Consider the following 26,080-nt stretch of genomic DNA (forward strand, 5'->3'; position numbering starts at 1 on the left):
GAGGAACGAGCGACGCAATGTCAACATCGAAAAGACCATCCACCATCTAAGGGCCCGGCGCACTAGGGCAAGGAGACGCATTGACCGATCCAAGGAGGCTGGGGAGGGATCCCAGCTGGACAGAATGGCTCGCTGAAGCGTTCTGGTATGAAAATGAGCATCAAGGCGAGAATCTGAAGACTGAGAGCAGATAGTTTCTCCAGATGCAAGAACACCTTGGCCCGACAAGTGTCCAGTACCATGCCCAGATAAAGACAAGACTTCTGCTTGTTCAGGATCCATCCAAAGCGCTCCAGGGTGTCAAGAACAATGTTCAAGTTGTCCGCCGTCCCCTGGAACGACTGACCCTTCACCAGGATGTCGTCTAAGTAAGGGATTGCCACGATCCCCCTGGCATGAAGCAGGGCCATGACTCAAAGCTCCGCCCCCTCCTCCCCCAGTCACGTTCAGGAGAACGCCGCTGGATCAAGCAAGCCGCATAAGGACGCCACGGCGTGCGGCCACCAGCAGGAGCAGCTCCCTAAGTCCTGGAAGACAAACGCCCCAGGTAGCATTAAAGGGCTCCATTGCTGCCCATAATACAGGTGACATCACACACGGGGAGGAGAGGGAACTGGAGGGGAGACACTATGGGCAGTCTCCTACTCACCTGTCCGAAGGTGGTGGTCCGGCTGGAGCCAGGGGGGCAGAAGACTTTGGCGTGCGGCAACTTGGTGAGGGACGCTACACCGGAAACAAAGGGGACTTTCGTTGGGGCAGGTGTGCTGATGTGATTGCTGGCGGGAGACAGAGGTTTTTACTGGAACCTCTGGTCCTCAAAATTAGCAAACTTGCAACACAGGAAGATCTGCCTCCTACAGACACTAAGCTAAAACTGATTTAGCTTAGTCCCTGTAGGAAGGATATAGCTGAAGAGGAATGAGCTTACACGTTGTGTGCTTAGTGTCCGCCGCCTAGCGGTAACAGCTATACCCATGGTCAAAGCCTGTGTCCCCCAATGAGACGGATGAGAAATATGAGAAATGTGGTATTGCTGTAATAGTACTGACCCAAAGAATCAAGTTAGGCTTCTTTCATACTCGGGTTAGGCTTGTCCAGGAGGCTGTTCAGGCAGCACACTGCGTTTTTTTGTCCGCCCGCCTCTTGGCATGTTTTCTGTGCTGCGGCCAGATCTCTGGCCCATCCCCATTATAGTGAATGGGGCTGGGGCAGACTTCCAGCAGCACACATGTTCAATCATTAGTACGGATCCGACTCTGCCGGACAACCCTAACACAAGCCTTGACAGGTCAGTTTTACCACATAATGAACATCATAAAAACAAATACCCATAAAACTGTGGCGGAATTGTGTTTTTTCCTCAATTCCCCCCTATTTAAAATTACTTTTCCAGCTTTCCTTTACAACATATGCAACATTAAGTTGTGTCATTAGAAAGTACAGCTTGTCACACAAAAAATAAGCCCTGATATGTCTATGTGAATGGCAAATTTCAAAAACGTACGGTTCCAAGAAGGCAGAGAGGAAAAAAAAAAAAAAAGTTGGAAAATTGCTTGACCATAAAGGGGTTAAAGTGGTATGGCACCTGTTCTGCAATCTAGAATGAAGCCAAGGGGCTCTTCTTCCCAATTATAAAATGGTTTGTCCATTTTAAAGGACACTTCAGTGTGTGACACTGGTGTGTGTAATTATCTACTGCTCACAGTGGTGACTGGTGGTACTGCAACTAATTGTGCTAATGGAAAGATCTTAGATACCATGTAACATAATAACCATATCTGGCCATATGTCATATGTACACATCTCTTAACCCTTAATATGTGGATATTATAAAGAGGATCCATGTATGGGATAATACTTTCCCTCTTACCGGTTTAGAATTCTCCGGTGTACGATTTTCAGGATGACGATTTTGTCGGTGCTGCTCTTTAGGAAGTCTGTCATTTTGTTCTTTAAGCCTGGTTTTGTCTCGTGTTTGGCGATGACTTTAAGACTCTCCCACGAATTCCGGCATCGCTTCTCCAGCTGCACCAGACTGTCCGCCAGTTCATCGAAATCCACCTGTTTAGCAGAACCACAGCAAACATTACAAGGGTTTTCCAGTTTTTTTACGTTTCAATTTTTTTTCTAGAAATCTCAGCTTTCTTTTTGTGAGTGGGACCATGCTCGTTTACACTCAGAGCCCTCTCACAGCTGGGGGTTTGTTACAATTGTATCCAGTGTACATAATTCTCTACAGCTGCACAATTCAGCGGTACAAAGCTCCCTTCTACAGGTAACTTGTATCAGTCTGCAGTCCAGGCTGTTTAGCTCACACAGGATTATCTACACTGGAGAGAATTTGTATTTGTGAGCAAGAAGAGATCTGAAGAGGTTTTCAACCCCTGGATACATTTGATTCACTCACAGTAATCAGAGATACTGAAAGTGATAAAGAATTAAATCACAGTGTCAGAACTTTTCATTATCGCATGATTGAATTTGTATGGGGAATTCAAGTTTATTTCCCTTTGTATGAGCCACCATCCATGCTGGCAGCCTGTATGGCAGAGGCTGCTGTAATCACCAGTCCAGCAGAGGACTCATCTTATACTTACCTTGGACGATCGGGTGATGGCTGCAATTTCAGAATACAGGTCAGAGGTGTCAGGGAACTTCTCAATCACTATGTTACACATGTGGTGGAGTAGTGTCTGTCTGTGAACAGTGTCCTTCACCTCCGAGACCTTCTCCAAGTAACTGAGATCAAAGCCCTTGGCCTGATGATAGACAAGAGACAAACCACAAATGCAGGTCACTGACTAATACTAATCATATTGCTAACAGGTAAATAAGATAGTACATCAGGTACTCCACATGCCTATTCCTTAGTCTTTTACACATGGCGGATCTTGTGGAATTCATTGGACAGAATAGAGGCTGACCCTGAGATTTCTGTCACTGATTTTCAGTTACACTGCCACTAATCCACCTATCGATTTAGCCCCTGGTTAATCTGTGTGCGGTCTTGTGTGTATTGTGACAACACAGGAAATCTGCATTCGGAAAAGTCAATACTTTATGAACTATGGATTCCCATTTAAATCAATGGAGCACTTATATTAACGGGGTTGTCCCTCGACAACCCCTGTAACCTAGGGGATATGTGCCTGATCTGCAGGGGTCCGACCACTGGGGCCCTAGTCTCCCCTATTTAGGACCAGAGGTCATGCATGTGAAAAAATTGCTGTGTGAACATACCCCTACAGCACTCAGTCTGTACTCTGTTCTCATTAAATCTGCTTGCCGTCAGTAACTGAACATTCTTGCTTATATCCAGAAGCTGAAAACCTCTACAGACCTAATACTTCTCACAGCTGGGAATTTGTTACAACTATACCAGGGATGGCCAACCTGAGGCTCTCCAGCTGTTGTAAAACTATAACTCCCATCATGCCCAGACAGTCTACAGCTATCAGCCTACAGCAGGGCATAGTGAGAGTTGTAGTTTTACAACAGCTGGAGAGCCACAGGTTGGCCATGCCTGAACTATACCCAATTTAGACAATCTTCTGTGAGCAAAATCCATCAGCAGAATAAATCTTTGTCCTGTCAATCTGTTACAGTGTATCAGTGCAGGTAAAATGCATCTCTCTGTGGTCCAAGATTTTCAGATAGCATTGTCCAAACTGGATACAATTGTAACAGCCTCAGCTGTGAGCATGGGTTTTCAGCCTCTGGACATATACATGACACTGATCGAATGCAGAGATATTGAAAATGATGCGGAACTGAAACAGTCTGTTAGACAGCTGCAGAGCTGTACTCACACAGTGAGTTTAAATTGGGGCTGCACAGGGCACTTTGGTGCGACACGCGCCACATGACCTAAAGTCAATGGGATTGCTGTGCGACCTGTAAGTTGCCAGTTGACCGCAAGTCACATGACATCACAGCAGAGACAAGATCTACATAAACTCTAATTACTGGTGGCGAGGTAAGCGATCCGGCGAGAGTGAATAAAGCAGACTTACGCTCGAGCAATTCAGGAAGTTCCCAACCGCCAGGAGCGAGGCCAGGATCACTCGGAACGTCTTGTTCTTCGACAGCTGCTCCATTCCCAGCTTCAAGTCAAACAGCGGATCCGCAATTTCCTTAGAGAAGAACCAGCAGGATGGTAAGCGTTCACAGTAGAATGTAAGCTCTGCTGTGCTCCTGTACTAACACTCTGCATACAGAGAAATGCCTTGTAATATAGCATCTGATAATTCAGAAATTCTGATAACCCGACACTTCTGGAAAACTGCATAAAAAAAAATCCTCAATTACTTTGCATACACCTACGTTATCTATTGCATTCCCCGCAGGCCGCCGTTACAGATTTTATGTTAGAAATGTGACTTCTAATAAACTGAATGGAACTCTAACAATGAGCAGGATGCATTCTACCTATGGGGTCTATATTTGTGTTCGCAGCGTGGGAGCAGACACACGCAGCTGCAGCCCATCCATGTGTAGTAATCTTCTGTATGATACACACTGAGTCCTTATCCCCCTTCTTCCTTTTATTCTTTGGGGTCTATGAAAACAGTCCACCCAGGAAAACTGAGGAAAGTGATTTTTAATAAGTCTCAGTGCAGCGGGAACCCTGGGGAATTGATTTCTGCAAACCCCATCTGCTGAGTGTGAATGTGCCCTACACACTCATGGGAAATCGACACAGGCAGTTGAAAATCCTTTCTTTCTGATTTCTCCTCTAGTCACACCCAAAGCACAGAGTCATGTGATCTGACACCTAAGCTCCCACACGGCACTGCTCTCTGCTAAAATATCTAGCATGTAGAAATACTTGGAAGGTGTGCTCTCGGACTGTATCAAGGTTATTGAAGGAAGCACAGGGTACAATATATACACCACCAATCACCAACCCCTACCAAAGCAGAGAACGCCCAGAACCGGTCAAAATAAAATGCGGTGTCTACCTTCTCCATAGTCTCATAATCCAACTTAAAGGCCCAGAGTTGTAGGCGGGAGGTCAGGCCGCTGATCGAGGACAGGGTGAGGAGGAACTGCTCTGCCGACCCTAAGGGGACATCAGGGTTTGCGATCTGAGCCTCCTGGATCTTCTGCTTTTCCTCTTCTGTCGGGACCATCGTGAGGATTTTCTAAATGAGAGATGAACGCATATTACATACATACATATATATATATATATATATATATATATATATATATATATATATATAACATGCAGCGGAGTCGCGAGATCTGTAGGTGGACACTGCTTTACCTCAATCCCCTCTTTGCTGATTGCATACTCATCAAAGTTTAAGATGGCCGTCTTGATGATGTGGACGGTGGGGAGCACAGTGAGGCCGATATTGATGGCGTTGCTTCTCTTGGGGTCCAACACGACCAGAGCCTGCTTCTTCACTTCAACCCCTTTCTATAAAAAAAATCCAATACATTATCATTTGAGAGAAATGTAAGGCTGATGACGGTCCAGCCTCCGGGACACAAACCAGATGCTAGAACGGGGGACCCCAATCCTTACTAGGATGACTGCAGATAGTGTATGGAGCTGAGCATGCACAGTACTGCTCCTCCTCACTAAATATCAGTCAATGGAAACATTCCTATATATTCGGACCCCTTCTGATCAAATACTTTTCATATCTGCATCAGCAGCACATATCCATTATTGGCAGCTGTCATGTGCTCTCCGGACCACCAGTAATGAGCTTGCTCTACTATGGGCAGGTTGTCAGACCCCTGTATGGGTGGCTTCCTGTGACCTACATGATTACATCATCAAATACCCCCTGTCAGCTCTCAATCTACCCCTCTTACCAAGCTCTGCCCTCCTTGTCCCTCTGTATGCATCCCCCCTTTCTTCCCAATTATAGTGTGCTGCTTAGGCCGGGTTCACATCTGCGTTTACAGATCCCACTAGAGTGAATAGGGATCCGGCAGTGCACGGTGGCATCAAGCTATTCAGGACGCAGATGTGAATGCTGTACTAGTGTATCTTATGAGATGCTGATTCTCACTGCTAACCCCTGCCCCACATGCTTTGTGTAGAATCTCCAATGTTTCCTATGACATGCACACTGCACTCCCGTCTCTTGCTTGTACAAGCTGACAGGGAGAATCCTATCACAAGCAGGAGGCAGGGGATATAGGCTGAAGCAGCATAATTTTGGAAAACACTGAGACCCGACATTGTGAGGACGGAGACCACACTTATTTGTCACTGGTCCTTAGACAGGACTTCCAGCAGAGGAAGTGCCGTGTGATGAGACTCCGTCCCGACTGTCTCTCCAAAGCCAGGGGCATGCTGGGAAATATAGGCAGCATTTTGGGAACATCTTATAGGGGAAAAAAGAAATCTAGATAGCAGACAACCTCCAAATGGCACATCAACTAAACCAGGTATACACAAGGGAGGTCATTTACACGTATCAGAAATACGCCTATATTATGCATATTTCTGGCGCAGATCACGATGCAAAGGTTATTTGCGCTACAATCTGCGAGTTTTCCCTGCTCACAGCAGGTCTACAAAAGTGGGCGTGCGTGCCGGCAGGTCTGTCTCATTCAATACTGTCTATGCCTGTTTTAGGCGCAGAAAATGATCTAAATGTAGTCCAGCCAGGAATCTGGCTTACATTTAGACCGGCTAGGGATATGCCGACGTTATATAGAGGAGGCACCTCTACATAACTTCAGCAGTTTTACCGCCAGCGCAGGGGCTTATTAGGACTGCCATCTAAAATGTGGGTCTTCATAAATGACCCCTAAGGTGTACAGAGGAGCCTTTACGTCATTTTTTAGTAATAGTCTGTGCAACACTATATAGGCAAAGAAAGTTGTTGGTTGGGTGCACACTCGTACAAGTGCTGCTTTCTCTTCAAACAGCTGAGTGGTGGGGGTGCCATGAGTTGGACACTGCCGATCTGATATGGATGACATATCCTGATAGGTCATCAATATATATAGCATGCACAATCCCTTTAATGCTGTAAGCATATTAGGAAGCTGTAGAGCTGCCAGTGGACACAACATCATCTGATCATCTCCTGTCAGATGAACACTGCACTGGCCACCATAGCGACTGGTGCTGATCCAGCTTTGGGCCGAGTCAGGTCTGACAGTCTGGGTGCTAAGGATTCACTGCCTGACAAGGCATCAGGTCCCTAGCATCCAGTCTGCCTCAGTTACTCAGGTTAAACTTGTAGACAACAGTATAATTTGTGCATGGCTCCTATGTCCTACTGTAGTAATCTGAAACATTATGGATGCAATGAACCTCAGATGTATTCACCTTGGAAGAAATCAGTTCTTTGGCTTTAGATTCAAAAAGATGTTCAAGTTTCTCGGTGTCCACATTGATCTTGTCCAGTGACTCCCACAAAGTGCCTTTCCCAAACTTCCCCCGGCTGTTGCAGTCCGTCTCCTTCACCTCCTTCCAGAACAGCTTCACCGTCTTCCTCTTCTTATTTAAGGTTGTGTTTAAGGAGTCCTGTGAGAGGGGGCTGAAGCTGGGGGGAGCCGGAGGAGGTGGTGGCAAATGGGGACTCCTTCCCAGTGGTGGTGGTGGTGGGGGACACAATGGAGGTGGAGGGACGGGAAATCCAGGACAACTGCCAAACGGTGGTGGTGGAGGAGGAGGTGGAAGGGGCAACCCTGAAATGGACGACGGAGAAGAATGATTTACGTTGGACAATCGGGAAGGTGCAATGGTTTCTGTGGCCTCGAAATCCAGGACATCAAAATCCTCCTCCTCACATAAGTCTGTGAAATCTAAGTCTTTAATCTTCAGCTCCATCTGTGAGGGTTGTGGGGTTTGCTCCCACAAGGTCTCGGCAGGTTTTTTGAAGGGGGTCATGAGGGTCTTCTCCAGGTTCTTGGCATTGGTTTCAGCATCTATGCTGTACTGGGCCCGCATACCTTTCCGGGGGTCTGAGCCGTTTTCCATGGGCACTTTGGTGGGAGAAGTCTCAGGCTCGTAGATTTCCGTTCTGGCTGCTGGAGACCTCTTCTCTCTTGGTGGCTTCCCCGGGTCAGTAGAAGCAGTGTTCTTTGCGTTGAGAATTTCTGTGTCATCGTCATCCTGTTTTTTGGTATATAACATGTCCATCATGAACTTCTTGGAACTGCTGCGGTCAGTAGCTGGAGGAGGCGTGCTACCAGGACTTGCTGCAGTGATAATAAGGAAAGGGTAATTAGTAACAAAGAAAGTTTTACTGTCTATTCCTGATCTACGATGGACGCCATTACCAGCAGACACGCAGTTAACCCTCACATGGTGATATTTACAGAATTGCGAGTTCTCCATTCAGTAGATACAAATCATAAGGATGAGTGCATGGTGTGTACGAGTGGAGGCCCCCAGAAAGTCACTTTGTATCACCAGACACAGAAAATGTCTACATGTAATGTGATAAGATGTATCTGTAAGAAGACAACCATGATGCATGTGTGTGTGAGGCAGTCTATGGATGTATACCATGGCTGCAGACAACTTCCCCTGTGCTGACTCCAGCTAGAAGGTGGCGGGTTCACAATTTACAACCCCAATTTCAAAAAAAGCTAGGACCTGTGTAAAATGGACCTGTGTAAAATGGAAATACAAGCAGAATGCAATGATTAGTAAATCTCATAGCCCCGTATTTTATTCACAGTAGATCACAGATGAGATGCTGAAAGTGAGACATTTTACCATTTCATGGAAAACATTAACTCCTTTAGAACCTGTTGGCAGCAACATATCTCCATAAAGTTGGGATGGGGCAACGAAAGGCTGGAAAAGTAAGTGGTACTAATAAAGAACATGTGCCAGCTGTCTGTGGATGTGGAACCATTCACTTGAATGGGGTTTCTGCATCAGGCGTGGAGAGAAAACCCACAGATGCACTCCATCCATAGTGCTTCCGTGGGCTTCCAATCCGTGCCTCCGTTCCGCACCTCACCATATCAAGTGAATAGGTCTGCACCCGTGATACGGTGCACACGCGGCCGGTGCCGTGCAAAAAAAAAAAAAGAGCCAAAAAATGTGGAATAATTTCAGAAAAATCTCTCTCAATGTAAAATTGTGAAGCCTTTGAATATCCCACCATCTACAGTATATAATCAAAAGAGAATATAGAGAAATAGAAATCCATGTGGGCAAGAGACAAGGCTGATGATCAGTATTGGATGCTCATGATCTACGGGCCTTCAGGTGGCATTGCATTAAAAACAGGCATGATCGTGTACGGGAAATCACTGCATGGGCTCAGGAACACTCCAGAAATCAGGTCACCATGCAATCCACAAATGCACGTTAAAGCTGTATCATGCAAAGAAGAAGCCGTATGTCACCACAATCCAGAAACGACACCGTGTTCTCTGGGCCAAAGCTCATTTAAAATGACCTGAGGCAAAATAGAAAACTGTTCTGTGGTCAGATGAATCAAAATCTGAAATTCTTTTTAGAAACCACAGATACTGTGTTGTGCGGACTGAAGAGGAGAGGACCCATCCAGCTCGTTATCAGCCTGCATCTCTGATGGTCTGGGGTAGTATTAGTGCTGATGACGTGGGCAGCTTACATATCTGGAAAGGCACCATTAATGCTGAACAGTATGTAGAGGTTTTAGAACAACATCTGATCAATCCAGACCACGTCTTTAAGGGAAGTTCTTGCAGATTTCAGCAATACAATGCTAAACCACACACTGCATCCATCACAACAGCATGGCTTCTGAGAAGAAGAGTCCGGTGCTGAACCGGCTGCCTGCATCCAGACCTTTCACCAATAGAAAACACAAAATCTGCCAAAGAAGCCTCAGGACTATTGAGCAGCGAGAATCCTACGTCAGACAAGTATGGGACGACATTTCTCTCCCAAAACTCCAGCAATTGGTCTCCTCACTTCCAGACGTTTACAGAGTGTTTAAAAAAAAAGGTGGGGGCACACAATTTTTTCAGTGAAATAATAAAATGTCTCACTTATATTATCTCCTCTGTGTTCTGTGATCTGCTGGGAATAAAATATGGGGCTATGAGATTTACAAATCCTTGAATTCTGCTTTTATTTCCATTATACACAGCGTCCTGAGTTTTTTGGAATTGGGGTTATGCGAGACCATGCGTGTAGTCACGCGGCGTAATGCATTTGGCGCACCTCAGTAGACTTGTCAGATACATCTCTTTACTCCACGTAACCATATTCTGCCCCATCGGTTTATACCAATCACATGCTGATACATTGTAACAAGGTCAGCTGTGAATATATATATTTAACATAACAAAAACAATACAAGGGATAATGTTTTAAAGGACCATTATACACGTAAATTAAGCTTTAATCAATGCACAGCAAAAAGTTCTGCAAACTTCTGTTAGAATTTGTATTTTAGTTCCTCGACATTTTCAACATCTCTGCTTGCCATCAGTGATTGTAAACCTCTGGAAGCAATAAGGTTTCCAAACACCTTAGGGTACCTTCACACTGTATTTGCATCCGGTGTCGGATGTATACGTCAGGAAAAGTTCCTGTCATATGCCACTCAATACGACATCCATAGGTATCCATGTAAAAAGATTAAAAGGGACAGACTTTTCTTTAAACCACATGGTTCATATTTTTTCTACATCAATGTCTTTGTATAGAATAGTGTAGTTTACAGCAGAAATAAAGGTCAACGGATGAATACCAACCCAAAAAGAGGCCAAAAGGACACTTCTGGACCTTCATCAGGTGCCTCTGGAGCCTCTGGATAGGTTTGATGTATACACAAGGAGCTTTCCCAGTGCAAGCACAGTGTGAATGAACCTTAAGGGCCCGTTCACATGACGGATTTTGAAAAACACGCTTAAAAAAAATCATTGTGGAATAGGCATGGTTTTTTTTTATGTGTTTTTTTGCATTTTTTATATTTTTTTTTAACAAATGAGTGTTCACTTTAATACATAGCTGAATTTTCAGCTTGAGGGTTGATCTGTGCCAAAAGACACGCATTGACTTACATGGAGCTGAAATAAATAAGAGGCTGTTTTGAGGCAGAAACGCTACAAAAAAAAAAAAAAAAAAGTATTGTCCAGACTGAACACTACCCTTGTGACACAAACTCAGAGCATTATAATGATTTATAATTCTGTGGGTTCCTGTCCGATCTTCGATCTTTTGAATTGTACTCATATAATGCTGTCAGTACAATCCAGTACAGCCACAGTCAGACTGGAACTCACAGCGTTATAAATCATTATAATGCTGCGAGTTTGTGTCACAGTCCGGGAAATAGCATAAATAAATAATGAAAGTGGGGCACACTCTCAAAGTAAAGGGATCTTTATTAACACAAATGGTAAAAATGCAGAAATGACAGTAATTCTTTAAAAAATGGTAAATAAAAATGCAGAAAAAGGTTAAAATACACTAGGTATAGACAATAAAATTGATTAAATTTAGATTATAAATGATCATGAAAAATTGGGTAAAAATATATTAAATAATGCAAATACTATAGTCAATATGCGCATGGATCCCAATATAAACTATCAATGCGAATAATCAGTCACAAGGTATAAGCTCACTGGTTGTTGGGTATAGAGTCCCATATACGGTTAGTATAATGTTATATAATTTTAGACAGGTCCTTACTTGCCAGTTGTAGCAATGCTTGAAAGCGTATGCAGCCTGTGGGTTTGCGTTGAATAATATTCAGGCAGTTCATACGCACAGCGGCGTCCCGCTGTATTCAATGTTGCAAAAGCGATCGCTTGTCGGTGGTTTGTAGAGGCTTACCCGAGGGTCTTTTGATGTTGGATATTGAGCTCTCGACACGGCGTACCTGTTTCGGTTCCGGTCTCAAGAGCTGGTGTCCAGATTTGAGTTTTTGGCCGCCAGTGAGATTTGTTTGTTGCACGCGGTGTCGATGTCTTTCATCACCAGCGTGGCAGCGATAGTTCACTTCGGCGGCTTTCTTGTTAAATGGCAATTATCCAGACTTCCTCGGTTTTTGCAGGGTCTCTCTACTCCATAGGGGGATTGATACCAGACGCGTTTCGGGGATTTACAAAAATGACCCCTTCCTCAGTGGTGAAGGAAGGGGTCATTTTTGTAAATCCCCGAAACGCGTCTGGTATCAATCCCCCTATGGAGTAGAGAGACCCTGCAAAAACCGAGGAAGTCTGGATAATTGCCATTTAACAAGAAAGCCGCCGAAGTGAACTATCGCTGCCACGCTGGTGATGAAAGACATCGACACCGCGTGCAACAAACAAATCTCACTGGCGGCCAAAAACTCAAATCTGGACACCAGCTCTTGAGACCGGAACCGAAACAGGTACGCCGTGTCGAGAGCTCAATATCCAACATCAAAAGACCCTCGGGTAAGCCTCTACAAACCACCGACAAGCGATCGCTTTTGCAACATTGAATACAGCGGGACGCCGCTGTGCGTATGAACTGCCTGAATATTATTCAACGCAAACCCACAGGCTGCGGGACGCCGCTGTGCGTATGAACTGCCTGAATATTATTCAACGCAAACCCACAGGCTGCATACGCTTTCAAGCATTGCTACAACTGGCAAGTAAGGACCTGTCTAAAATTATATAACATTATACTAACCGTATATGGGACTCTATACCCAACAACCAGTGAGCTTATACCTTGTGACTGATTATTCGCATTGATAGTTTATATTGGGATCCATGCGCATATTGACTATAGTATTTGCATTATTTAATATATTTTTACCCAATTTTTCATGATCATTTATAATCTAAATTTAATCAATTTTATTGTCTATACCTAGTGTATTTTAACCTTTTTCTGCATTTTTATTTACCATTTTTTAAAGAATTACTGTCATTTCTGCATTTTTACCATTTGTGTTAATAAAGATCCCTTTACTTTGAGAGTGTGCCCCACTTTCATTATTTATTTATGCTATTTATCACTTTCAGACTGGGTGTTGTCTGGTAAGTGGGTGCACCTCTGTGTGGTTTTTCCACCTCATTTTAGTGCGACATTCCTTGTTTGATTAACAGTCCGGGAAATACTGCTCTCACACTTAACTTTTTTACCGGACCGAATAGGCTTGTGTGAAATTGCCCTTAAAGGGTGTAGAGAATAGTGGATCGCTATTAGATTAGTGGGGGTCCTACCGCTAGGATTCCCACCAATCACGAGAATGGGGGCCCGTACACACTGGAGCCCCCTCCCCCAAATGAACTGAGACATGCGTGCGGCTGCTCCATTCCTCTCTATTGGAAATCCGGAGATAGCTGGGCACTGTACTCGTCTACCTCCGGATCTCCCGTAGAAATTAATGTAGTGGCCAGACGCATGTGCAACCGGCTGCTTTGTTCATTTCAGGGGAGCTGTAGTGGATACGGGGCTCCCGCTCTCATAATCGTTGCGGTCCCAGTGGTAGGACCCCACCGATCCTGTGGATAGGACATAACTTCTAACAACTGGAATACCCCTTTAACCCATTCCTGCTCACATTGTCCAGTAAGTGTACTGGACCTATCCTGATAAAGAGCCATGCACCTGTATGAGCAGGACTACATCTGTACACTTCTTGTTCACTGTCAGCAAGCAGAGATCTTGGCCATGGTGAAGAGAAGCAGCAAAACGTTTATCAGAAAGTTCCAGAAGTTTAATTATACAGTGATTAAAGTTCCTGTCTAATATTCCCCTTCTGCCTGATCTGACACTGGGTGTGGACTGGCCCGACTCTACACTGGGCCTGTAAGTTGTCAAGGCCACCCTACGATGCCAAGCAAGTATTGTGCAGGAGTCCTAAGTAGAATAGGCCACATGCATGATACTCGCTGGGTCGTACGGACCACCCAGAGTGCAGCTGCTCCTGTCCACTCCCCATGTTAGATTGGGAGGGACAGAATAAGCTTTTTTAACATAAAACTAGACAACTCCTTTAAGTGTAGGACATGGATCCTCCAGTTAGCCCCTGACCCCGTGATTTCTGGAGCCTCGTGCATGCAGAGGGATGTCTTGCCTGGTTCGGATTCAGGCTCCTCTCGGTCTCCTTTCTCCTCTCTCTCCAAGGTGCTGCTGGCCGAGGAATCGCTGGACCCAGAGCACAGTTCTTTCTCATTCACACTGTCATTTTTTTCTTCCTTCTCACTCAGATCCCCTTTTCCTGTGTCCAACAGAGGGGTGGGCGGTGGTTATACATCTGCCCAGGAGCACAGAAGCCCCCATGCTTACAAATGGAGCATGCCATACATGCATGTGAATGGATACGTATGATATGATGGCACATGCATGAGAGGGGGTGGGTCAGTGGTAAGCAGGGGTGGGGTTATAATGCAGGTGGGAGGAGTTAGTCACAGAAAGTGGATATGATAATACATCTCCAGTCACGCGTCAACCAAGCTCACCACAAAGCTTTACTATAAAATAAAAAAAACACATTAAAGGGGTTGTAGGATTTCATACATTGGGGGCATAGTCCGATAGGTGCAAATCCCACCTCTGTCAAAAATAGCCAAGTGCTGGCTCAGCTATTTCAGTCAGCGCCATAGAAGCGAATGGAGCAGTGGCCGCGCTTGTGCAGTGTGTTTCCCTCCTTCACTTTGCGGGCTCCATTCTAAAGACAGGTGTGGGTCCCAGAAGTGGCGATGTGCCACCAATGTATGAGCTGACAGAACCCCTTTAATCCCAAGGGAAACTACCTGCCATAGCAAAGGCGGCCTGCTGCTGTGGAGCTTATTTTATGGGTGGTGCGGTCCATACGGTATTTTATATGCAGGCTTTCTGCATCCTAAAATAGCCCAAAGGACGAGGCAAAGTTGCAAATTAAAGGGACTGTCCCATCAACATTGTATGAGCCAACGGTGACCTCCACGTATGAGTTATGGATTACCTGTTCATTTGCTGGGATGGCTTCATGTGAAGCAGGAGTTGTCACACCAAATGAACAGAAATCTGTGCCCATTCCTCTGTAAATTTGGAAGTTTCAGCCCTTTTCTTCAAGCAGTCCCCTCCAGCAGGTTATGACACTATGACAGGTAGTTCCCCTTTAAAGGGGTATTCCCATCTTAGACAATGGGGGCATATCGCTAGGATATGCCCCCATTGTCTGATAGGTGCAGGTCCCACCGCTGGGACCCGCAAGTATATTGAGAACGGAGCCCCAAAATTGAAGGAGAGCGCACTGTGCATGTGCAGCCGCCCTCCATTCATTTCTATGGTGCCGCCGAAAACAGCCGAGCATTGGATCGGCTATTGCCGTCTGCCCCATAGAAATTAATGGGAGCATGGGCCGCGCATGCGCGGCACGCTCCCATTCACTTCTATAGGAGAGGCTATTAGCGCTTGGTGGTGGACGGATCCCGGGAAATCTGGGGTCCTCCAGCCACAGCGCTCCCTGCTCCGTTCTTGATATAGGTGCGGGTCCCGCAACTATCAGACAATAAGGGCATATCCTAGCGATATGCCCCCATTGTCTAAGATGAGAATACCCCTTTAATGAGCATGTACTTGGCCATGCACGTGATCGCTCACCCTCCTCCTGGCTGCTGAAATCATCCATGCCGGCTTGGTCTGCACGCTGATCTGGGGAAGCTTCTTCTTCATCGGGGTCCCCATTGCGCACCGCTTCTGCCAGTATATCCTGTCTGCCTTTGGATAAAGCCGACATCTTTTCCAACTCTGTGGCAGCCAGATTCTCCAGAAATCGGTTTCTGAAATGACATAAGTGTGATGTGAGCTGCCACAAACTTCACGTGCTCCAGGGAACATAAATTAAAAGGATGTAGAGAATCCGAAAAACATGGCTGCTGTCTAAAAACGCCACATCTGTCCACAGGCTGTGTGTGATACTGCAGGTCAGACACAAGCCATGGACATGTGGTGCCGTGTTTTATCTCATACAACTCCTATAGGCTTAAAGGATAACTGTCACACTTAGACCCTAATTTTAATTTTCATATATGTAGTTACTAATAACATGATATTCCAGAATCAGTTACTATTAGACTGACTTACCCCATATTTAATAAGATTCAGCCTTTAGCAACCAGTCTGCATAAAACTGCAATTTCACTATTCAGTTAAAGGGAACCTGTCACCGGGATTTTGTGTATATAGCTGAGGACATGGGTTGCTAGATGGCCGCTAGCACAACCACAATACCCAGTCCCCATAGCTCGGTGTGCTTTTATTTAGTAAAAAAAAAACGATTTGATACATATGCAAATTAACCTGAGATGAGTCCTGTCTCTGACTCATCTCACATACAGGACTCATCTCAGGTTAATTTGCATATGTATCAAATCATTTTTTTTACACCATAAAAGCACACAGAGCTATGGGGACTGGGTATTGCGGATGTGCTAGCGGCGATCTAGCAACCCATGTCCTCAGCTCTATACACAAAATCCCGGTGACAGGTTCCCTTTAAGATGGCCGTCACTGCCCTCACCCTGAGGCTAATCCCGCCTGCCCTCACTAGCCAGTAACAATAGCCCCCAAAAACTGTCAGTAACCAGAGCCCTCCCCCCTAAAGGGTTAATCTCCTGCAGCACAAAGGGGTCCTCTTACCACATGTTGCTTTCATTTATACACTGAGCAGACGGCAGATCTCCCTTCCCTGCTCTGCGCTGCTCCAACACTGCATTCTCCAGCTCTGCTGAGTGAGGGAGCGTCTGCCAAGCGCAGGGACAGGTAGAAGTGCACACAGCCCAGGCACTGTTACCAGCTGCTGGGGAGGACCTGGCTTTAATAATTTACCTACAGTCCCTGGCTGTCTGTAATCTGACCTTGCACGCAGCCTGCTTCTGCGTCCGTCCTTGCAACCTGATTTTAAAGAGGACCTTTCACCAGAATAAAACTTCTAAAGTAACTATACAGGCATGTAGAGCAGCGCCCAGGGACCCCCCCCTGCACTTACTGTTATCCCTGGGCGCCGCTCCGTTCTCCCGTTATTGTCTCCGGTATCTTCACAGTTAGGCTCCACCCAGGGGAACCTGCCGTCGGCTCATTCTCCCATGCTGTAGCGCTGGCCAATCGCAGAGCTCAGCTCATAGCCTGAGAGAGAAAAAAGCCTCTCAGGCTATGAGCTGAGCGCTCTGATTGGCCAGCGCTGCAGCATGGGAGAAGGAGGCGCCGGCAGGTTCCCCTGGGTGGAGCCTAACTATGAAGATACCGGAGGCTATACCAGGAGAACGGAGCGGCGCCCAGGGATAACAGTAAGTGCAGGGAGATCCCTGGGCGCCGCTCTCCATGTCTGTATAGTTACTTGAGAAGTTTTATTCTGGTGAAAGGTCCTCTTTAAGCAGAGGTAAAAGTAGGCAGTACAGGGAACTAAACTGTGGAATTAAGGGGTAATTGAATACACAGTGAAAAGTTGAAATAGGGCCACCAAGGAGATATTAATCACCACAATCCAATACTCCAAAAAAAAGTTATACTTTAATAAAGAAAAAAAAAAAAAAATACAACATTTAGTTTCAAATCCTCATCAAAATCTCTGCTTGCTGCCAACGTATGTAAACGCTTGTTTACCACCAGAGGCTGAAAGCCTACAGACCTAATACTTCTCCAAGCCTGGGGTTTGTTACAATGTAATCAAGTCTATTAAATCCCCTATGAGAGAAACAATCGGGACTCCAGACTGAAACACGTTGCCTGCACTGATACACTGAAACAAACTATACAGGAGATACTGATGTTTGCTGCTGACAGAGGATTGTCTAGACTGGATACAATTGTAAAAAATCCAGTCTTTGTGAGACTGTTCTCATTTACTAACAGCAAGCAGAGATCTATATCTATCTATCTATCTATATATATCAGCAGCCTGTCCATCAGTAGATGATATGGGCTCACAGGGGCCCGCTCTCACACCTTCAGGGACGCAGCAGCACTGCAGGTTCTGAACCCCTTCTGCAGCTACAAAGGGCGATTCAGCTAACACAAGGGATTGATATTTAAGCAATTTCCTAACATTCAGCACTTCACTGGATACAGACACGATACGTAAACCATATGGCCACCAGTCAGACATCCCAGGGTCACTCTGACGCTCAATGGCGCACATGATCATGGCGTTTTCCTCCATAGAAGCGGTTACCGTCCTCCGCTATACAGCATACCACAAAGTAATGTCTAACATCCAGTGGCGTTCACGCCATCAATGATCCAGCACCAGCACTATGGGCGATTACGGCCTCTCCCTACAGGCGCTGGCGCACATTTTTTAAATTTCTTTCGTGAATACTTACTGGAACTTTTTCAGGATGGGTTTGTCCCCGTACACATGATTATTCTTGTCCTCCCTGCAGGAAGAATTGATTATCAGGGGGTCGGGACAGGACGGCAGCCACACCCGGTGTTAGGGGATAAGTAATGGAGCATGCGCCAATGTCAAGGATATTGAGGGATACACATAATGTATATTACTGGGCTCAGCCTTCAGTGTAATATCTTCATTACCTATTCTCTTCCTTAAAAAATAAAATAAAAAAGAAACTACTTGCAAACCACCAACAAGCTGCTGTTGATGGATCTCTCATAATCGTCTGCCTCATTAACACATGAAGACCCAGGACTGATACCCAGTATTAGCCAGGGCTCCACTGTGGCGTGCAGAATTACAGCAGACACGTTGGTTTTTAGGGCTAAGGGGAACGGACAGAATTAGAATAATAAAATAAAATAAACAAGTAGCCAAATTCAGTAACAGGTGGCCTCCTTGCGGACTGTTTCCAGCATCCAAATTATTATTACACTGCAGTGAGTAACAGAAAAGGTAATTAAGATATTGCAGTGGAGGTCGAGTAACCTGTCTACCAGCGTTCTTCAACTTGTGGCTGTCAGGACATGCTGGTGGTTGTAGTTATGTGACAACTGAAGAACCACTTTATAGTAAGGCTACTTTCACACTCGCGTTTTGGCTTTCAGTTTGTGAGGTCCGTTCAGGGCTCTCACAAGCGTCCAAAACAGATCAGTTTTGCCCTAATGCATTCTGAATGGAAAAAGATCCGCTCAGAATGCATCAGTTTGCCTCCGTTCCGCTCTGGAGGCGGCCTGCAGCGTTTTGGTGTCCGCTTGACGAAACTGAACCAAACGGATCCGTCCTGGCACACAATGTAAGTCAAGGAGGATGAATCCATTTTCTCTGACACAATCTGGCACAATAGAAAACGGATCCGTCTCCCATTGACTTTCAATGGAGTTCATGACGGATCGGTCTTGGCTATGTTACAGATAATACAAACAGATCCGTTCATGACTGATACATGCAGTTGTATTATTGTAACGGATCTGTTTTTGTAGATATCGGATCCGCCCAAAATGCAAGTGTGAAAGTAGGTTACCAAAAAAAAAAAAAAAAAAAAAAAAAAAGGGGGGGGAAATCTAACAAACTGGGAAATATCCGTCACTGCCTGGTGGGCCGATGTGAAATTATTGCAGGCATACAGATCCTGTCTTGTCTGCGGGGGACACAGGCAGTCATACTAGGGTGCTGGGGTTACCCTTCCCTATGAGTAGCCTTCTTAGGTCAAGCTGTTGGGTTTTGTTCAGCCAGTTCATAGCCATTGCTGTTCCTGGGAAAGCTGGGTGACAAGCAATCGGTCCACCTGGGACTGTTACCCAGCTTTTCCAGAGCCCTGAACGATGTCTGACTAGCTATAACCTAACATGGGAGCACTGCAATTCAAGGGTCATGGAAAGCTGGGTGATGACCCCTCCAAGGAGCGGTAATGGCAGCCATATTGGTTTTTCCCCCAGCTTTTCCAAAAACGATTTGACAAGAGAGGGAGGCTACTGTATCCAGGGAGGATTCGTGTCTATGTTCTCTTCTATCATACACTTTAGGGTGGGGGAGGGGAGAGAGTCACTGCAGTTAGAATAACCCCCCTTGTAAAAGACAAAAAGACTGGTCAGAAAATGGTTAACGCAGTCACGGAGCAAACACAGGCAGGGGCGGCTGAGCGTACAATCAGCTGCGGCGGTTCTTACGCCATCGTCACGAAGATTCCCAAGTCACACAGCAAAACAAGTCTCAGGCCGGAGCTACAAGTCAACTTTGCCCGCGCAAAACTAAAGTCGCAAAATCACGCTGTCAAATCTCATCTAATGATAGCGAGTGTGATCGCCTTGCGGTACGCAAGTTAACAGCCGCAACATCACAGTCGCCAAAAATCCAAACCAGACATCCAAGCTGGATGTCAGGGCGGCCATATTCAGTATCATTAGTAGTGATTTAGAAGTGCAATACTGTGACCTTAATGCAGCGCCGCTAAAGTCATTGTGTAGCCCCATGGTAGTACAGGGACAAATAACAGCACTGCAACGGTTAAGAGGGGAGGGTCACTCACTGTCCGTGCCACGCCGGACACTTACCAAACAGGCTCTGTTTGGTTCACGCTGGAAAGAGAAGGGTTAACAGTTGAGAAAAGAATTACACAGATGCTGATAAACTTAAAGGGGTTTTATGTAAATAAAGCTTCTTTTTTTCACATTTTTAAGATCTCTGCTTGCTGTCAGTCGACAAGAAGAGTTTACATTCATCCAGCAACCCGTCCTGACCTCCCACTTCTCACAGATAAATTGCTGCACAGATACATTGTAGCACACTATGGACTGTCTGAATCATAGCTTGCTATTCACTGACAAGAAGCAGATCTTAAAAAGGTTTTAAAATGATAAAAAAGATTACGCTTTATTCACAAAAAATAAAAGACAGAGATTTCCTAGAGTAAAAGGACGCCGAAACTGGCCCCCCATTTATGCAGACACCGAGGGGCTCTAGCTGACCATTACCAGCAAGAGAGGGACCGCTCTCCATTACCGTCTATGGCAGGATACAAGGCGCAGCCAGCTCTCATGGTAATGGTGGACTGGGTACCCTCATTCTTTAAGGTAGCCCACCCAGGGAGAGCCGTGGCGCCCCACCTCCTCGCACTTCTCTTCTATCCTGGGCTCATTTCCTTTATATTCTGTGGGATTTCTGCACAATGGCCATTGATCTGCACTTGTAATCCCGGGTCAGTGGCCGCCGCTGCTGCATCCCTCCAAATAGAAGCTGATCCCAAACCTCACACCTTCAGGATCCCGTCTCCCCCTAAATGTAAGCAGGACTCACCTTCACATCGTGTCTGCGGGAACAGGCCGAGGTCCTGAATAGAGAGGCCTGCGAAGAAAGCCCCGGCCACTACTATGGTAACAAGTGCAAGACAAAAGGTTCCCCCTCTTCACTCCCAACCCCCTTTCTGGGAACTTCACAAGAGCCGACTGCCAGCAGCTCAGTAGTTTATGGCCTAACAAGCCGCTGGGACCCCCGGCTCACGTCAGCTGTCAGAGGTGCCTTACACAGCAGCGGAGTGCTCTATCAGGCTGTAATACTCTGTGCTGCTGATAGAGGTGAGAAGAGAGAAACGCCAAATACTTTATAGTGGCCAACAGCCTCTTATACAGGGAGTGCAGAATTATTAGGCAAGTTGTATTTTTGAGGATTAATTTTATTATTAAACAACAACCATGTTCTCAATGAACCCAAAAAACTCATTAATATCAAAGCTGAATATTTTTGGAAGTAGTTTTTACTTTGTTTTTAGTTTTAGCTATTTTAGGGGGATATCTGTGTGTGCAGGTGACTATTACTGTACATAATTATTAGGCAACTTAACAAAAAACAAATATATACCCATTTCAATTATTTATTTTTACCAGTGAAACCAATATAACATCTCAACATTCACAAATATACATTTCTGACATTCAAAAACAAAACAAAAACAAATCAGTGACCAATATAGCCACCTTTCTTTGCAAGGACACTGAAAAGCCTGCCATCCATGGATTCTGTCAGTGTTTTGATCTGTTCACCATCAACATTGCGTGCAGCAGCAACCACAGCCTCCCAGACACTGTTCAGAGAGGTGTACTGTTTTCCCTCCTTGTAAATCTCACATTTGATGATGGACCACAGGTTCTCAATGGGGTTCAGATCAGGTGAACAAGGAGGCCATGTCATTAGATTTTCTTCTTTTATACCCTTTCTTGCCAGCCACGTTGTGGAGTACTTGGACGCGTGTGATGGAGCATTGTCCTGCATGAAAATCATGTTTTTCTTACCTTGCAGACTTCTTCCTGTACCACTGCTTGAAGAAGGTGTCTTCCAGAAACTGGCAGTAGGACTGGGAGTTGAGCTTGACTCCATCCTCAACCCAAAAAGGCCCCACAAGCTCATCTTTGATGATACCAGCCCAAACCAGTACTCCACCTCCACCTTGCTGGCGTCTGAGTCTGACTGGAGCTCTCTGCCCTTTACCAATCCAGCCATCTGGCCCATCAAGACTCACTCTCATTTCATCAGTCCATAAAACCTTAGAAAAATCAGTCTTGAGATATTTCTTGGCCCAGTCTTGACGTTTCAGCTTGTGTGTCTTGTTCAGTGGTGGTCGTCTTTCAGCCTTTCTTACCTTGGCCATGTCTCTGAGTATTGCACACCTTGTGCTTTTGGGCACTCCAGTGATGTTGCAGCTCTGAAATATGGCCAAACTGGTGGCAAGTGGCATCTTGGCAGCTGCACGCTTGACTTTTCTCAGTTCATGGGCAGTTATTTTGCGCCTTGGTTTTTCCACACGCTTCTTGCGACCCTGTTGACTATTTTGAATGAAACGCTTGATTGTTCGATGATCACGCTTCAGAAGCTTTGCAATTTTAAGAGTGCTGCATCCCTCTGCAAGATATCTCACTATTTTTGACTTTTCTGAGCCTGTCAAGTCCTTCTTTTGACCCATTTTGCCAAAGGAAAGGAAGTTGCCTAATAATTATGCACACCTGATATAGGGCGTTGATGTCATTAGACCACACCCCTTCTCATTACAGAGATGCACATCACCTAATATGCTTAATTGGTAGTAGGCTTTCGAGCCTATACGGCTTGGAGTAAGACAACATGCATAAAGAGGATGATGTGGTCAAAATACTCATTTGCCTAATAATTCTGCACGTAGTGTACAATATAGGCATCCCAGGACTAATCCAAAGACGACGAGAAATTACAGTTGACGGACTTGTTCAGTCTTATGTGTAAATAAAAACAAAAATACTTTTTCATAATAAGAATATTGGTGGAAAGTTCGGCAACTGTTTAATATACTTAGAGGGAGAGTCTTTTCTGCTCCGGTCTTGATACGCCCTGCGCTGCCAGAGGATGAGAACGGAGCGGACGTCGATTTCTGGCTTCATTTGGACCAGAAAACTGGTGTAAATGAAGATAAATTTGTCTCAGGTAATGGTCGTGCCTCTTTCCTCCCCCCTTCTGGAAACACCAAATCAAAAATTTTGGAAGAAACTTTCACCCTATAGAAGATGCCACGAGCACTTGGAGGCTCAATTGTACACGCCAATCATCTCTCTTTATAACAATGCCCCGTCAGTGCACGCTTATGTGATGGTTTTGAGCTGCCATCTTAGCGTGACTCGGGGCTTTCTAATAGGATTTGGCTCTTCATCCCCTGCAGTCATCTGTAAATGACATCTTGTACAGCTCTGCAGTGGAGCACAGCAGAGGATACGGTCCAGTCACAGGTTACTTACTTAAAGATACTCCGGTCGGTGACTACAGGCACCTTTTCCACCTCCGGCGAGGGTTTGGACAGGGAGATATTGGCGCAGCTGCTGTGTGTGTTACTGCTCTCAGGGCTCGACCTGTACAGAGAGAACATTGAGATGGTCAGCTGGGACCCGCTGGGAGCAGCAATAGCGCTAAATATAGAATATAATGCATCGGATTATAATAAAATAAAAATACAGCCGTGTGTGCAGTGAGGTGTGACTTTAATCACCTAACCCATGGGGTAGATTAACCCATAAAAGCCTTTCTACAGTTCACTGATGACAACTCATCAGACAACAAAGTGAAAAAGTGCATCTCCACAGTTGGACACCAGGGGGCATTAGTGTATTTAGGAAGCCAGACATGTACAGTAAAGTCTCAAACTGCTGCAAAGATTTACCTCAATGTTAACGTGTCGTCAGAGAATAAAAAATTGTTTAAATCACTTTTTTATGTTAAACATATTGACAAAAATTGTGTGGTTACTTTTAATTTTTCATGTTAATATCTATATTTAAAGAAAAAACAAGATCCTGCAGAGTTCGCAGTGGCCACTAAGCCTAAAAATACACTCCACTTCTTGGTCTGTATAGATCACTTACTACAGTTATCGGATTATCACTACAGATAAGATTAGAATGACAGATATCACCTCTATATATAGATAACACAGGATTCCCCTTTCACAATAGGTCAAAGCTCATCTCTTCCCTCCTGACCTCTGCACAGGTCAGAGAGCATGCCTAGAAAACTCCACCCTCTGTTCCCGCACCTACACTGGGAACGAAGCAGGGAAGGTGACGGAGAGTGCACTGCGCATGCACAGCCGCCCTCCATTCATTTCTATGGGGCCGCCAAAAATAGACGAGAACTGGCTTGGTATTTTCATCGGCCCTATAGAAATGAATGGGAGCAGTGGCTGCGCAAGCGCAGTGCGCTCCCATTCACCTGTATAGGCAGAGCGCTTGCTGGTGGCCAGACCCCGGAAACCCAAGGTCCTTCAGCCACCACTCTCCCCGCTCTGTTATCGGAGTAAGTGGGGGGCCCAGTGTTGGGACCCGCACCTATCAGATAATAGGGACATATCCTAGCGATATTCCCCCATTGTCTGTGATGGGAACACCCCTTAAAGAATAGCTGAAGCAAGTCGGCAGCCCCCATAACCATGTTCAGAAAATACATTCCCTTTAAAAAATATATATAAAATATTTTTTTATAATGTAAAATTCTGCAACCACTGGAACCATAAATAATAATTTTCATAACAGCAAAATCTTATGTCACGCTAATTGTATTCCAGAAACTCCCAAATCCCAATGCAAAAATTGGAACCAGGGCCCCCAAACCATAAAGGGCCACACACACACAGCATTGCTGTCATCCTTGGGACACCTGTGATCCCAGCACCCCTATACTTAGGCCGTGGTGAGTGGTGAGGTCTAGTTGCAGGTTTGCACTTACTGCTTGGTCGGGGTTGTCACTTCAGGAGGCGGCGGATCCACCTTCGGTTCTACGTTACAGCTTGGAGGCTGCGTCCTTTCTGCTGGCGGCTGTTTTGGAGGAGAAGGTGGAACAATGCACACGGTCGGCTTCTGCACTGTGCACGGCTTAGCAGCATTCTGCAGGTTGATGCTGTTTTCAATAGGGGGCACTACTGGTGTGGTGGTATTGTTCATCTTTGCCCATACTTCCGCGCTGTTGCCCAGGGATCGTCTTGAGCGGCGGACCTCTTCTACCCCCAGGGAATTTTTCCTACGATCCTTGCGGGGACCACTGGAAGACTCCTCGTTGTCGTCATCCTCTAGTCTTAAAGCGCTCTGCACCAAAGAAAGGAGACTGCCCGTAATTACCAGGAACTGCGCAGGACGGCAGACATGTACATTTAATATCTTTCTACTGTGAAAACCATGTGGGCAATTACTGCGGCAAGCTGCAACGTGTGAATCCATCCATAGTGACAAACTAGGTTTTTGGAATTGGTAATAATAGCCGCTCACACAGCTGAAAACACTCTGATACCGTGTCCTGCCGGGCAATGAATGCTCCCATTCACTGACAGCAAGCTTCCATTTTGAACATGATGAGGAACTGACAAGACAATACAGAACCGTCCCATTATCATCTCTATGAGCTGTCATCGGTGACACTTAGGGATGTCAGATACTTACCTGCCACGAACATATTCTTGATAACACTGGCAGTGAGCGGGCGCCACCCAATTATAATTATTATAAGAGCAAACACAGGACAGAGGCAAAGTCCGTTGTAGTCCTGCTAATAAAATTACAGATGATCTGCTGGTATTACTGGCTGCAGAGCTGCACTCACAATTCTGCTGGCTGTTAATGGAAACATTCAGCAAGCATGTGGTCACATGCCCTCCCTTACAGGGCTCCTATAAAGCAGAGGGGTCAGTTAGCATCAGATGGTGTGAAGAGGACACTTCCCAGAATGCATATCACCAGAGCACACTGTGTGCAGACCCTGAAGAAGCAGGGAGTGTCAGG

At 45.6% G+C, this 26,080-nt stretch overlaps 1 protein-coding gene across 6 annotated transcripts in view; it reads right to left on the reverse strand.

Annotated features, from left to right (window-relative positions):
* The window catches only part of FHOD1 (formin homology 2 domain containing 1), an 83,432-nt gene that overhangs the window by 4,603 nt on the left and 52,749 nt on the right, over window positions 1-26,080 (reverse strand). For 3 of the 6 annotated variants that reach the window (XM_044270765.1, XM_044270764.1, XM_044270769.1), the window contains 12 exons: window positions 25,035-25,390; window positions 23,555-23,665; window positions 20,351-20,374; window positions 18,226-18,279; window positions 15,506-15,684; window positions 13,995-14,138; window positions 7,304-8,178; window positions 5,270-5,425; window positions 4,962-5,144; window positions 4,014-4,133; window positions 2,598-2,759; window positions 1,871-2,061 (listed from right to left, as the gene is read on the reverse strand). In XM_044270765.1, the coding sequence (XP_044126700.1) occupies window positions 1,871-2,061; window positions 2,598-2,759; window positions 4,014-4,133; window positions 4,962-5,144; window positions 5,270-5,425; window positions 7,304-8,178; window positions 13,995-14,138; window positions 15,506-15,684; window positions 18,226-18,279; window positions 20,351-20,374; window positions 23,555-23,665; window positions 25,035-25,390 (2,555 nt within the window). The remainder of the gene's footprint in view (window positions 1-1,870; window positions 2,062-2,597; window positions 2,760-4,013; window positions 4,134-4,961; window positions 5,145-5,269; window positions 5,426-7,303; window positions 8,179-13,994; window positions 14,139-15,505; window positions 15,685-18,225; window positions 18,280-20,350; window positions 20,375-23,554; window positions 23,666-25,034; window positions 25,391-26,080) is intronic. The other 3 variants (XM_044270770.1, XM_044270766.1, XM_044270768.1) reach the window with 2 other exon arrangements.

This window comes from Bufo gargarizans, chromosome 10, assembly GCF_014858855.1.
Source record: "Bufo gargarizans isolate SCDJY-AF-19 chromosome 10, ASM1485885v1, whole genome shotgun sequence".
Classification (NCBI taxonomy): Eukaryota; Metazoa; Chordata; class Amphibia; order Anura; family Bufonidae; genus Bufo; species Bufo gargarizans.